The 14,355-nt window shown below is 48.4% G+C and overlaps 1 protein-coding gene across 3 annotated transcripts in view; it reads right to left on the reverse strand.

The window, feature by feature from the left end:
• Positions 1-3,959: 3,959 nt before the first annotated feature.
• Positions 3,960-14,355, reverse strand: part of AFAP1L2 (actin filament associated protein 1 like 2) — a 66,940-nt gene continuing 56,544 nt past the window's right edge. For all 3 annotated transcript variants that reach the window (XM_066554821.1, XM_066554820.1, XM_066554822.1), the window contains 11 exons: positions 13,642-13,726; positions 12,917-13,021; positions 12,182-12,393; positions 10,383-10,528; positions 9,393-9,504; positions 8,520-8,756; positions 8,266-8,431; positions 7,772-7,939; positions 7,321-7,502; positions 6,570-6,698; positions 3,960-6,224 (listed from right to left, as the gene is read on the reverse strand). In XM_066554821.1, coding sequence (XP_066410918.1) covers positions 6,198-6,224; positions 6,570-6,698; positions 7,321-7,502; positions 7,772-7,939; positions 8,266-8,431; positions 8,520-8,756; positions 9,393-9,504; positions 10,383-10,528; positions 12,182-12,393; positions 12,917-13,021; positions 13,642-13,726 — 1,569 coding nt within the window. In that variant the 3' untranslated portion in view covers positions 3,960-6,197. The remainder of the gene's footprint in view (positions 6,225-6,569; positions 6,699-7,320; positions 7,503-7,771; positions 7,940-8,265; positions 8,432-8,519; positions 8,757-9,392; positions 9,505-10,382; positions 10,529-12,181; positions 12,394-12,916; positions 13,022-13,641; positions 13,727-14,355) is intronic.

Here is a 14,355-nt window from a genome sequence, read left to right on the forward strand (position 1 = left end):
TATTGGGCTGTGATGGCTCACATCTCCAAAGACAGTTTGGCCACATGCCTGCATCCTTTGGAGCATCAGCCTCACCTCATCACTAGATCAATTTGCCCACAAACCTGTGAAATTTACAGAACTGCTCCCCCAAAGCCCATGGTTCCCAGTGCTGGGTTGTTGTCTGCTGACTTTCCCATGGTGTCTGTCTCCTCAGGAGAGCACAACCAGGTCTGCAGAGAGCCAAGGCAGAGATATTAACTGTGACTGCCAGTGCTCATGAGAATAGAGTCCATTGTTCCCAACAGAAGAAAAATCCCTTCACCCAAATGTCCTGGCCCCCTGTTTGAATAGTAACATTAGATGGACAAAGAGAGACACAAATTGCCCAGCAGGTTTGTTGTCAAAAGAAGAATGGTCTGAAAGCACTCTCAGGGATGAAAGCTGGCACTGAGACAGGAGGAGCACTGTCGTGCCTTGTGGGAGAAACCAGGCTGGGAGGAAGAGGAAATTCTGCTTTCTTTTCACTGTCACTTCGGTAGATTGTCTGTGTCCTAAGGCACAGCAGAACAGAGGCTTAGTTGAAGGGCTGACATTTGGGATACAAAGGGAAATTAATCTATTAATGTTTCTTAGGCATGGCTGTAGCTCAGCCCTGCCTCTGCTGTTGTCAGTATTCTCTCCATGTGGGGAGAATGGGCTTGGCCGGGCTCACACCAAAGCCCTGGTTGATGGTGTGGTGCACAAGTGCCTGTGGAGCTGGCTGGGTTCCAGACAAACTGCTCTCAAAAGCAGAGTGCATCCAGTGTGTGTGAGGACTCTGAGGGACCCCTTTTCTCACCCTGCTGCCCTGCTGGCTTTGTGCTCCCTGGGGGTTTCTCTGCCATCATTTCCCTAACAGCATCATTAGCTCACTCCTCAGAGCCCTTTGTCCTCTGCAGGATCAGCCTGCCCTCAAACAGCCGTGTGCTCACATTGCCTGGGACACAGCTCTGCAGCTGGAACGTGCCCTCCTGGCCTTCTGCAAGTCCTTGTGCTGCTTGCAGGACAGTGTGTAGTGCTGCTGCTGAGCACTTCAGCTTGTGGCTAATGTGGTGTGGTGTAATCTGTTTGGGAGTTCTTTATTTTAATTATATTATTGTGGGTTTTATATATATATATATATATATATATATATATATATATATATATATATATATATATATATATATATATATATATATATATATATATATATAATTATAATTATAATTATATATATATAATTAATATATATTATTTCTATTGATATATAAGTATATAATAATATATTAATAATATGTATAATTAATAGAATATTATATATAATGTAGGTTATATATAATATAATAATTATAGAAACAAGTAATATAATTAATTTATCAAATATATTGATATATCGATATATTAATATATAATGTAATTAATATATTGATATATAGTATTAATAATAGTATATACTAATATTTCATTATATATAAAAAAATATATAATTTAATTATTTAATTATACTTTATTAAGTATACCTGTAGGCTGCACAAGGAACAAGGCAGGCTTGCTTGGGTCCTGAGCTGGGGAAACCCTGCATTTTTATCATCCTGCTGGCTTTATGCATCACACAAAGATCTCTGTGTGATTCAGGAAGCACAGAGTGCAAAATCTCATGCTGGAGACAGCATTTTAATGCTGGACAGGATTTAACTGTCTCTGTGCATTGGTTTGTCAAGTAGAGATGATGTGAAAGGTTGGAAACTCATGGAGTAGCTCAGGAAAGCTGGTTTCTAAACCAAATTTTTGGGCTCTGAGTACACCTGGATGAGGTCTTTGTGCCCCAGGAATGTCAGGGATCTCCATGAGACCTTCCTCCTGACATTCCTCCTGAAAGCAGGTGATCCCTGAAGCCTTGGATAGATGCTCAGACATTCTCTGGCAGCAGCAGCACCCACCAGCTCTCCTTTTGTATGAGACAAAGCACTTTGCAAGGTAAGAAGGTCATGGGGCATTGGGAGGAGATGGGAAAAGCCAGCCTGATAATTAGGATATATGGGATGGTCTTGGAGAGATCTGCTGATCCCACAGGCAAGCAGGACACTGCTGAGCAGTTTCTGGAGCTGTTTTCTTTTTAAAAATGTGACTTGAAGTTCCTAGCTAATCTCAGGGCCTTTTCTTTTGTAAATTTTAATTAAAAAAGATTAAGTAGGTAAGTGACTTGGGTCTCTGACATGATCCCTTATTAAATTCACTCTCAGACTTACCATGGTTCAATCAGAAATATTTAATGAGCCTGTACCTGGTGGGAGCCCATTCCCTTAAGGCTGGGTCGATATTTGAGGCTGGCACAGGCACTGGGGAGGTGGGGTCCCTGCAAAGCCAGCACTAATCCTGTCTGGCATCACAGGAGCTCAGAGGATGCTGTCTGTGCCAGCTTGTCATGAGTGTCTGAGCTGCTCTTGCTAATGGAGCTCTGAATTTCACACTGGAGGATTCCTGGATGAGCTTTTCTGGTCCTGGGCCTGCTGACTCCAGGAGAGAGCCTGTTTCTCCTTTAAAAATGTGATTTAAGTAAGTGCCACGATTTTCACCCCCTTTAGCCTTACATTCCCTCAGCAAGCCAAACCATGGCTGTTTGTGGTGAGTAAATGTTGGATGGCAGCTGTCCTGTAAAGGCTGCAGCAGGGAACCTGGGGGTTGACCCCACTGTGCCTTTCTCCCTGCATACCAAAAGCCAAGGCTAGCCTGCAAGAGCTCTGCTTGGTGCTCCCTGTAAAGCCAGCTGGCTTCTTCAGCTTCAAATCCCCCTGCAATCTCACCCTGCAGTAGGAGTAAATGAATTTGATTCATACCTGAGACATCTTACACAAACATTCAGGCCAACCTCTCCATTGATATGAGGAAATTTTTTTTTTTCCCTTTAAAATCTGTCACTTTACTTCTGTCTTACTGGGAAATCAACATGGTCACTAGCAGCCTTGGTGTGCTAGTCAGGAACACCCAGGAGCTTTTGTGGGGTTCTGTGTAGCCAAAGCAAGAAATGTGGAGGTACTTCAATGAGAAACTTGCAAAGGAAAATGGTTTGTAGCAGGAAATTTCCCTCCAGAAGAATATGGAATTCTGCTGGGAACACTTCAGGCCCCATGGTGGGCTGGCTGCAGTGTGCACAGGTGAGGATTGCAGTGGAATGACCAACAAAGCAGCAACTTTATCAGCTGGAGCTGATACAGGGGTGTTCCAAAGCAGCTGTAGGCAATGGGGCAGTGATGCTGGGCAAGAACAAAAGCAGCTGCTGCTGCTGTCCATTCAGTGCACCAAACCAGCCCCCCAAATCGAGCTGTTTGGAGATTCCTGGGCTCAGAGGCTGACAGGACACCAAGGAGCTCACTGGCATGTTTGTGTCAAGGAGTCAGCTCAGACCTGGCCCAGGAATTTGTGCTGTAGCTACAGTGCCTGCCCAAGCTGTCTGTGGGAGTGGAGCCACCAAGAGATGTTTCACAGATGTGCCTGCTTTGGTGTCTGTTCTGTAAAGGCCTCCACTGTTTCCTTTTATAACTCTTTTCTTTCCTTCCCAGCTAAAGCCCATCCCGGTTTTCCCTCAGACTGCAGCAGGCACTAAGCCTGCACACAGTTGCTATCTAGTGGCCAGAGGAAGGTAATGGAAGATTTTCCCTGCTGGTTCTGGGCAAGAGGACTGCTACAGAGAGACAGACATACAGGCAGGAATCTGTTACATGTCTTCATGCATATTGTTAGGATTACTGCTGTTTTTCAGTGGGTTAGATCTCTGAAAATTGTTTTTCTTGATGGTGCAATCAGTACTATTTAAGCTACAGTTCACTGCAGTTGAAGTGTACAGTTCACTGCATAGTTAAGGATTTGTAGTAACTAATGGTATTGGGGATTTGATGTACTTGAAATCTATTGGGAAGTAGAGCAGGGACAAGCCCCATTACTGAGAAAACCACTGGTACCATAATATACTCAACATTTTATTATAAAACCCTCTAAAGAGCCACTTTATAGGTCACAGTTACAACAAAGGAAATGCCTTGAGTTAGGAAAACAATGGGGACACAGAGACATTGTTTAACATTTCTTGTTTGGGGAAAATGGACTTGCCCATGTTTACCACTCCCTCACAAAGACATCCCAACAGGAGCACTGAGGCTGACTGGGCTGTGAGGGGGAAAGCAGAGCTGCTCCTGCCCATGGCTGTCTCAGTGAAATGTCTGGACAACTCCTGGAGGATGGCACAGGGTGTACACTGAGGGAGGATGGCAGCAGGGTCTACACTGAGGGCACGGTGTACACGGATATTCAGGTACAGAGAGGGGCTCTTGCCAGCTCTTCATGGGCCAAAAAAAAACCTTCATGGAGTCTGTGGCCTTTTGGTGCTCTGGTGAAGGAAATCCCCAGGATCCTGAACCAGAATCAGCCGTTTATTTGCATGATTTTTTCCTATGTGCAAAACCTTGCACAGGGCCAACCTGCCAGCTGAGGCTCCTGAGGCCTGGCATTGGCAACTCCTTCATCTGCACCACAGTGGAAACTAAAGAGTAAAAAAAAAAAAAATGGGAGGACAGTCACCTTTCCTGCTTCCAGGATAGCCTGACCAAGTGTTTTGTTGCACCCTGGCTCTGTGGTGGGGGCAAGTAAGCCCAGAACCTATCAGGACATTCTCATTCACCCCAATGACAGCACCAGCTCTGAGTATCACAGCCCTGGGCTCCCACTGGCTGTTTGGCCTTTGTGTGAAGACAAGACAGCCCTTTAGAGGTGCTCTCAAGCCTTTAAATATTTTCCAGGGTGAGGAAGGTACAGCATTTTTCCTGTCTGCCTTTACCTTGGCTTTGGTGTAGCCACAGGGCCCCATGGATGATCCACCCTGGGAACTGGTCCTGCTTTAACTTTGTAGGGTTAAAACAGCTCCAGCCCCATCCATCAACCCAGTTCCTGAGCCTGGCCTCTGAAGGGCCATCAGAGGAGACAGGAAGAGGAGTCTCCAGGCCATCACACATGCCAGCAGGTTACAGGGAGGGGGGGAGTGCATAGATTTCTGCTAACCCACTGCCACCCTTCAAATTTCAATGTCTCTAAGTTTAGCTGTCCCAAATCTCCAACCTCTTTCGTTAGAAAGCTTGGCTAGGGTAGAGAGGGGTGGGCTTTGGGGGCCATACTGCCAGGGCCCAAAGGCTGTATTAATGATCAGGAAATGAGGGTGACAGCACCAAGAGGTCCAGCAGAGCCCTGGCAGTGCAGCCTTACAGCAGTGGGGAGGGACACAGGGACGGCTTCAGCTGCACCACAGCTGGGGGCAGCAGCATGGGCACTGCTTTACCTCCCCTCTCTTGGGAAAGGGGATCCCTGAAGGATGCACTGGGATCCAGCTTTCCCATGAAACAGCTGAGCAAGCCCTCAAATTTTTTTTCTTTTTTTCCTTTTTTTTTTTCCTTTTTTTAAGAACAAACTTCTCAGGTGAAGTAAGATCTTCAAGAAAGCTAACTGAATCTGGCAGATCATCTTTGCTCAGAGCTCTTGGTGCTGCCAGTCTGTAACACAGCTTACAGCATGAGAAGGTGAGCAGCTCAATATTCTAGCAAACCTGCAGCTGGTAGGAGATGCTGGACTGCATCAGGACACTGATTAAAAAATGCTTTGGACAAGCTGCTGTGTGCTTCTCATTCATGTTTGAAGAATTGCTCACACGTGGGGATAGCCCTTGACTGAAGGCTGGATGAAATGCAGCTGAGTGATGACTGGCAGCAAGACAGGTTGACAACTTTATCAGGACAGGTACAAACTCACCAGGGTGAGGAACAGCAGAGGTTCCTTCTGAATCCACTACAGTCACTAATATAGAAACCTTAATTGATAAACCTTCAGAGTAGAAATACACAAAACACCCCCTATGTACAGTAACGTTCTTGTTTACATCAGCTGGGTTAGGACTTTGATGGAAGGATTGCCACTGGCTGTTATTGTTTTAGCTACATGGTTGGGATTTGTCTGGAAAGAGCAGGTTCATGTGGGATAACTCTGATCAGCAGCCGTGACTCCAGCGCTGCGTCGGAGCCGTGGGCGCTGCGTGGAGGAGGCACTTGGTGTGTGGTGGTGCTGAACACCCAACCTCCACTGACAGATGGTTGAATCCCCTGGGCCAAGCGTGGGCAATTTGAGTCTTTAGTCCATGTCTGAACAACGTGCTTCTAACTAGCTCCCTTTTTCTCCCATTCCTGCCAAGGAATAAAGGCAAATTAGTCAAAATGCAAAGCAGGCAACATAACGTGCATGGGATCAACACGACTGTCTGGTCCCCAAGTGGTTTTGGCTACAGGGTGGGTCAGGGATATTTTAAGTTACAAACAATGCATGTATTTATTCATTTAAATTGTAGGCAAGGCAAACACAGGTGGAAAGACTGGAGGAAAATCAGACTGATGTGTCTGAATTGTGTTGGTCAGGGGTGTTTCCCAGACATGGGACCCCCCCACAAACTCATCCCACCACAGCCAGTTTGCTCCACTGCCAGAAGGGAAAGGCAGAGGCTGTCCCAGATGGATTTTCCAGCTGTACCTCACCTTAGCTTTCTGTAGGACTGTTCCCTTCCCCGTGACCATAACAGATAAGGGCCGATTTTTTAAAGCCGTGGCTGAGTTGACTGGTGAGTTCTCTGTGCTGTTTGCTGGACTGGCACTTTTTGTCTGAACCTACAATAAAAATCAGAGCAATGATCATGACTACAGACTACTGGGAGAGATTGCTGCCTTTTCCCACCATCTCCTAGTCACAGCATCATCCCATTTGCACTGAGGCCCATTTTTTCAGTGACATGCCAATTTCAAAAAAACACCAGGGGAGTTTGTGATGTGTTTGGGTTTTTAGGACTCCAGAATTAGAAATACAGACCAAGGTGCAGGTGCTGGAGATCTCCATTTCATGCAAAACAAGTTCCCAAGAAGGAAATTAGATGCCCAAATCTGCAAAAACCATCCCTTAGCTCAGCCAAGTGCAGAAGGAGCTGAGTCCAGACCTGCATGGCTCTGGAGGGTGTTGCTCAAGGCCCTGCAGGAAAATACAACCACTCTCCTGAGCCCCATCCACCTTTCACTTCCCCATTACTGCTGTTACCTCATTAGATTATTATTACATAATGTATATTATATATAATAGTCAATACAGACATATTAGCTATACATTCATGCGAGATTGCATATTACACTGATGCTATTATTAATTATTACATTTTTAAGCAGGCTGAGTCACACAGTTCACTGTGTGACTGCCTAGCTGCCAGAAAGCTGCTGTGCATCCCAGGGGTGCCCCACATACCCGTGGGGCTGTGTTCTCCAGGTGTGTGGTGTCCACTGCTGTGCCCAGTGTCACCGGGCCAGACTCTGCCTTCTTCAGGTTCTCCTTCACCTCTACCAGGCTCAGCTCCAGGTCCACCCTTTGGCTTTCCTTCCTTTTGCATTCTTCATCTATCTCCTTCAGCCTCTGCTCCAGGCTCTTGTCTGTAGGAAGAGGAATTTAGTGCCTGCTGGGAACCTGGGGAGCTCCTGAGGGGAGCAGGGATCAGGGCATGTCCTGTACATTTTCCTTGGGTTTTATCCCAAGAGGGATGTGGCTCTTGCTCTAGTGCAGTCTGGGTTATGTGGTTTGGCTCAAAGCACCAGGTTCTCCCCATCTCTTCTGGTCCCAGGAGGGCCAGGTTCATTGCCCCCTCCTTCTCCAGAGCCCCAGCTTGTCTCAATTCCACACATCCCACCTTGCCCTGCCCTACCTGTGCTGCCACCAAGCATTTCCTTCAGCTCCCGCCTCTCCTTGCGCAGCTGGGTGAGCTGAGCTCGGATCTCATCCTTCTCCTTCTCCAGCCTCTCCTTCTCCTCCGTGAACCGCCTCACCTCTGCCTCTGTCCTGTTCTTGCCCAGCTTGGTTTCCACTGCTCCTGCTGGAAACAGCCCACCAACAACAACCTCAGTCAGGGGGAAAAAAGCAGGAGGGAGAAAACCTTTTCAGGTGCTTGGAAAGAAAACAAGGGAAGGTCTGAGAAGTCACCAACCACAGCACACAGACTGCTGGAGAGCAGAGGCAAGTCAAATCACAGGGCACCGCCTCTCTTTAAGCACCCTCGGGCCACCTGAGCAGCACACCCACCTGGCAGTGGCATCTGGGGCCACCTGAGCAGCACACCCACCTGGCAGTGGCATCCTGGGCCACCTGAGCAGCACACCCACCTGGCAGTGGCATCTGGGGCCACCTGAGCAGCACACCCACCTGGCAGTGGCATCTTGGGCCGGTGGGCAGGCACCAGCTGGGGACTGCCTGCTGGAACTGGGCCCGCTGGCACCTCGGGGGCCACACTGCTCTGCTGCTGGCTCTGCATTTTGACAGCAGGCACCCGTGGCACAGCCTCCTCGGCCTCTGGCTTCTCTGGGTGTTTCTGGGAAGGAGAAGTGAAGTGGGATGATGAGGTGTAGGGAAGTGGCTCAGTGATTAAGCCTGGTCTGGTTTCAGAGTTTGGACAGTACCTGCTCCGAGGTCTCTGCTGCCTTAGCACAGGGCTCAGCTTCCTTAGCCATGGGGGCTGTCTCAGCTGTGCTCTCTGGGGCAGCCTTGGCAGCCCTTTCTAGGGATGGTGACCCAAGGGGGGAAGACTGGCATGACATCTTGCCAGCACAGTGCAGTAAGGACTTCACTGGGGTCAGATCCAGATACACTCTGTCTTGATCCCCCTCCAGTTTGCTCTCACTCTTGGGTGCTTCTTCCTGCAAAAGAGACCATCTGCTGCAACTAGAAGTACAAGAAACATCTCACTGCAGAGCAGCACTATCTCAGGCAATCTGGAGTATTTTCCAAAAATCTTAGAGGAACTAAAATGCCAGTCTCTGAGTCATTCCACAGAGGCCTTTTTGAAGTACTGAAGGAAAGGCCCCTCCTGTTTTCCTTCAATAGGTCTCTCTGATAGCAGCAACAGCCCCATGCAAGGATATCACACTGTTGTACATCCAGCAACCCATGCCACATTCTTTGCCTTTCCTGAGGTGACAGTCCCATTCCCAGCATGACCCATTGTTCTTATCCTTTCACACAGGACTTGCTCTTACAGACATAAAAAGGAATTTTGAAAGGCTAGGATCCAAAAAGCGCACTATCACCAAATAATCCGTGCTGTTTGCTGATGAAAACCGTGGAATTTTATCCCAGCTGCCTGAGGATCCCTACAGCCCCTTTCTGGAAACCTCTCTCCCATTCCTTAGCAACTCCTCTCCACACTTGGTTCTGCTCCATTGCAAAGGCCAGGATCTCCCCAGGGGCTGGGAATCCCCCCCTTGCACTGCTGGAGACTCCCCATGGGCAGATGTTTGCTGTGGTGCCCCCAGAGCTCCCTGCAGCTCTCTTACCACAGGCAGGTCTGGCAGATCCACGTCGTCATAGAGCTCCTCCTGCTGCACCCTGCCCTTGGGCAGGTTGTCAATGTAGGCATTGGGCTCAGAGTATTTCCTCTGCATTAGCCTGTGAACAGGACATCCCATCAGGGGACTGGATTTGCTGCATGGCTCTGCAGTGCTGCATTTTGAGACACCTGAGAACACCAGTGCTGAGGTGTGGGCAAGGCCAGGCAGCCAGATGCAGCAGAGGAGAAGGCAGAGCCATACAGAGCAGTGGGATCACTGCTGCTGCTGCCTGGTAAGCAGCACCCACCAGAATGGGGCTGTACTTCCCCTGGGCTCTCTCCTTTCTCAGCCACAGCAGCACTGTCACAGACACATTTTATGAAAAAGCCTTTCCTTAGGATTTTTTCTACTGAGAAGCTGAGAGGCTTCAGGAACAAAATGTAAACAATGGTTATCTGCTGCTGTGGAATGCAACAGGTGCATCTGGGATTGGTCTCATGTGGTTGTTTCTAATTAATGGCCAATCACAGTCCAGCTGTCTGGACTGCCTGGGTCAGTCACAAGCCTTTGTTACTCATTCTTTTTCTATTCTTAGCTAGCCTTCTGATGAAATCCTTTCTTCTATTCTTTTAGTATGTTTTAATATAATATATATCATAAAATAATAAATCAAGCCTTCTGAAACACGGAGTCAACATTCTCGTCTCTTCCCTCATCGTAAGACCCCTGTGAACACCATCACACAGCACAGTCACCCTGGCCCAGTGATGGACTGGGTGGCTGAGAGCCCAACCTGCTTTTGCAGCAGCCACTCAGGCAGGTGCCCCATGGCAAGCTGCAGCTCAGGAAGTGCTCTCCTGTCCCAAAAGAAAGTGGCTGAGCTGCAGCTGTGAATTCACCACCTATTTCCATGGCAGCCACCCTCCCACAAGTGGAGAGCCCCCTGCTCTGGCTTGCTTTCCCTCTACCAGCCCCAACCCATTACCAGTGACATACAAGAAGGAATTCTTGGCAGCGCTCACAATGCAGGAAACCCTGTCAGCATCCACGTAATCGTAGGTGAATTCCTCTGGGTCTGTTTTCGAGCCTGACTCCGACAAGAGGAGGCCCAGCCAGTGGCCCATCTCCTCTGAGGACTTTGCCTGCAGGGTGATCAGACAGACAGGACAGGCTGCAGCAGTGGTTTCTCTGCACTCACGGGGCTGATGCTGGCTTAGATTGGGTAGGGAAGCATGCTGGCAATCCCCTGGGTATTTATAATAAAACTTAAAAGTAGGCTCTTAAAGGCTGCCTTAAAAGTACAGCTCTATGCATGGACTGATTCAAAATTTTGGCAGCTACATAAATGTAGCTCTTTGCTCTGCTCCTTCCTAAAATTTCTAGTCAGTCTGCATTTTCCTTTCAGTGGTGATCAACTCAGCTGTCTACAAGAGTAAGAGAAGTCTCTGGGGCTGGAGATGCTGGCAGGGAGCAGCTTTGGGTGAGGAAAGCCTGCGGGTTTTATTTTACACCAGCAGAGTGCAGCAATGGGATTGCCAAAACAGAGGCAAGGAGACCCGAGCCTGCGAGGTCCCAGAGCACAAACCCCTTCCATTGTTCTTTGCAGAGGAGAAGGGAAGAGTTTAGAACATCAGAGTCCATTGCTTTAACATGGTCAGGACCCAATTCCCAGCTGCAGTGAGCAGTCTGAAATTTTGCAACATGAAGAGTTAAATTCTGTGCCATGAAGTCAGCTCTAGCAAACAGCCACATGCACCTCCCAGTGCAAGGGACTGCACATAAAGCAAGATGTTGGCTAATGCAGCCACTTTTTGCACTGATTTGAGGAGTCAGAGCAGTAACCACAAAGTAAAATTCAGGGCAAGTGAATATATATATACACTTTCCAAACTGGAAAGTATATTTTGAGCTTTCAGTCTGTTTTATTTAGCAGAGACTTCAGTCCCTGGGAAGCCTGCCAGCCAGCCAGTCCGTAGATTGAGTCTGACATTGAGTCTGACATCCCAACAAAATACAGATTCTTCCATTCACAAAATGTAAATTTTCCCAGCACCTCTTCTTCACATCTGTGATTGGGCAAAATTTTTTAGATACAGACAGACCCTGAATCTGAAACTAAACAAAAACATCTTCCAATTTCATGGTATGCCCTCAAAGTCAGTTGTTTAGCTATAAATATTCCACCCACTGGAAAAATACAGGAAATTGCTCACATTGTCCACCTCCTACTATAACCATGCTGTCGTCAGAGAGAAGTAAGATTAGAGATAAACAGTCCTGGATGCAGACAAAGGAAAGTAACAGATGGAGATGAATTCACTTGCACTTTCAGGGGCAGATCTGTGATAGGCTTACTTGGGATGTGTGCCCCATGGCTTTGGGGCTCTGCTGTCAAAACATGAAATTCTCTGTTCCTCCTAACCACAGCCTTAAATCCCTAAAGTGGCATTGTTCTCATCTAACATTAACCATCTGCAATGCACTCCACAGAACTTAATTATCCAAGGTTATCCTGCAGTGGGGGAGAGATGGGAATCTCCAGAGAACCCCATGTCACCCCTAAGATGAGTGCCTAAGATGAAGGCTGAGAGGTGCCAGCATCACACACAGCCTGGATTACCAGTGAGGTGGGACACAATTCTAGGTGACCACAGGCAGATCAACCAAAGTCCTGCTCTTCAGGTTCTGTTTTGTTGGACTGATGTTCCTCTGGAGGAACTCATTGGAATTTAGACCTCCTAAGGTACCCAAGCTGGTGATTTTGAGCAGAGCTTTCTCAGAGATAGACACCCTACCTCCAAAACAACCCGTTCCTCCCCGTTGTGCAGGATGCGGAAGGAGTAAAGATGGTCAGGGCTCGGCTCTGGGATGATCTCACAGCCTGCCAAACTCAGGGGCTGCTGAGCCAGCTTGCTTCTGTTCCTGTCCTGGTAGAAATGGAGGTGCCCATCTTTTATCTGACACCACCGTGACTTCCACTGGCTGTTCACCAGCACATTCAGGTAACCTGCAAGCAATCACAGCTCATTAAACACATTTTCCATTTAATCCAGATTAATTTGTGGGACAGCCTGGGGATGTCTAAGGGGTAAGTTATGAGATCACCACACAACACAAAGTCACAAGCACGAATAAAGAGCAAAAGCACAAAGACAAGCTATCCTATCCACACAAAACAGGGTGAAAAGGGTAAAAATCTTGAAAATGATACCCTTGAAATTCAGGATAGCTTTGGAGCAGCAAGGTGGCTGCAGCTGGTTGGACAAAGTTGGTCCCAGGTGGTAAACACAAGCTGACCCTCACAACTCTCCCTGCAGGCTCCCACACCCTGGGCAGCACAAATTCCCTGTGTGTGCATGTCTGGTATTACCCACCCTTCCTCTTGGGTCACCCTGAGAGCCACAGGCACCACAATCTGCATGGATTTACTGGCAGGACCACCTGGCACAGGCCCATTTGAGGAGGATGATGCCTGGTGCTCATCCTGCCCTGAGGCAAATCCCTGCAGAGGGACTCATGCTGCCACTCACTTGAAGTCTCCAGGGATCTCTCTGGGCTCTCCAGGGAGCTGGACTTCTTCCTCCCAAGGTTCATCAGGTTGCTCAGTTTCAGGCCAGTTGTGCCCTTCTTCTTAACTACCAGAAATGAAAAAGACACATGTGTGGCTTTCCCAGCTCCCAGCCTGCTGTCCCACCTCACACACATCCCTTTGCAGAGAGCAAACCTGTGACTCAGGGACAGGCTGGAAAAGTCCAAAGCCCAGGGAGTTCAGGAGGAGGATGGCACCACTAAGATCAGTTAGGGATTTGTGGAAGATGCTAATCTGTGTTGCTTTACACGTGGGGTGGCTCTGACCAAAGGCCAGTCCCTGCAGGAGCAGTGGGAGGTGCTTGCACAGCTCTTGCTGGGCAGTTCCCAACCTCCCTTCAGTTTCCTACACCACAAACAATTTAATTAAGAGCCATTACCCATTAACATTTACTGTATTCAAGTCTTTTCCTCTCTAAAAACAAGGACACAAGGTGGGAGGGGTAAAGTTTATGTCCAAATAACCTCTTCAACATTCTCCTACTGAGCACATCAGTCAGTGTGTGAATAAGCCTGTGGAACCAACAGGTAATCCTGGTAAGAACATCAAATTCCCAGGCAATGAATGCACACACAGCTTTCATCAGGTCAGTTGGAGGTGGCAGTGGCAGGAGCCACAGAAGGCTAAGGGCCCATTGTCCCTGTCATTCCCAGGGCAAGGTTTTACCATCTTTTGCCTCAGCTGTCTCCACGTGGCCGTCGGTGCTGCTCCCGCTCTCGGAGGCTGCGGAGTATCTCTCAGACACCTCCACCTGTCAACAAGCACCAGGCACAGGCTCCACAGATGCAGGTGACCCATTCTTCCAGCCAGAACGGGCTGCAATGACCTTTTTCCCCATCTCCCATGTTATGAGGTCCCACTCTCTCTGTAGCAGATGCTTTCACCTGGCCATCTCCGGCCAGCTCACTCACACTGTGCTGTTCCCATTGCTCCTGAACACACCCCACCCCAGCTGGGCTCACCTCTGAGGAGACAGTGGCACCACTGGTGCCACCCTATGGCACCCTGCAGCCTGGCTGGTGACAGTCCCTACAGGGGGCAAGGGCAGAGGAACCAGCCAGGTGCCCAAACAGGTCCATTCTGGGTGCCCACCAGAGACTTAGGAAAGTCTTTTTGTCCTCCCACTATTATGAAACAAGCTGCTCCCAGGGGAGTGTCACCTAAACCTGGACTAGAGATGGCCCAAGCCCTGGCATCCAAGGGTCTGTGTCCCTCCCAAAGCTCTTGGAGAACACAACCATCCCATTGGGTGAGATAGCAGCTCCTGCCCTAGACAGTGGGTAGTCAAATGCTGAGTTAGTCTGGGAGGGAAGACACGGCAACAAAATTAAGATGCAAGGAAAATTAAGATGGTTCCAAGAATGCTCCTTTTCAGCAGCA

Source organism: Molothrus aeneus, chromosome 8, assembly GCF_037042795.1.
Source record: "Molothrus aeneus isolate 106 chromosome 8, BPBGC_Maene_1.0, whole genome shotgun sequence".
In the NCBI taxonomy this organism is placed as follows: Eukaryota; Metazoa; Chordata; class Aves; order Passeriformes; family Icteridae; genus Molothrus; species Molothrus aeneus.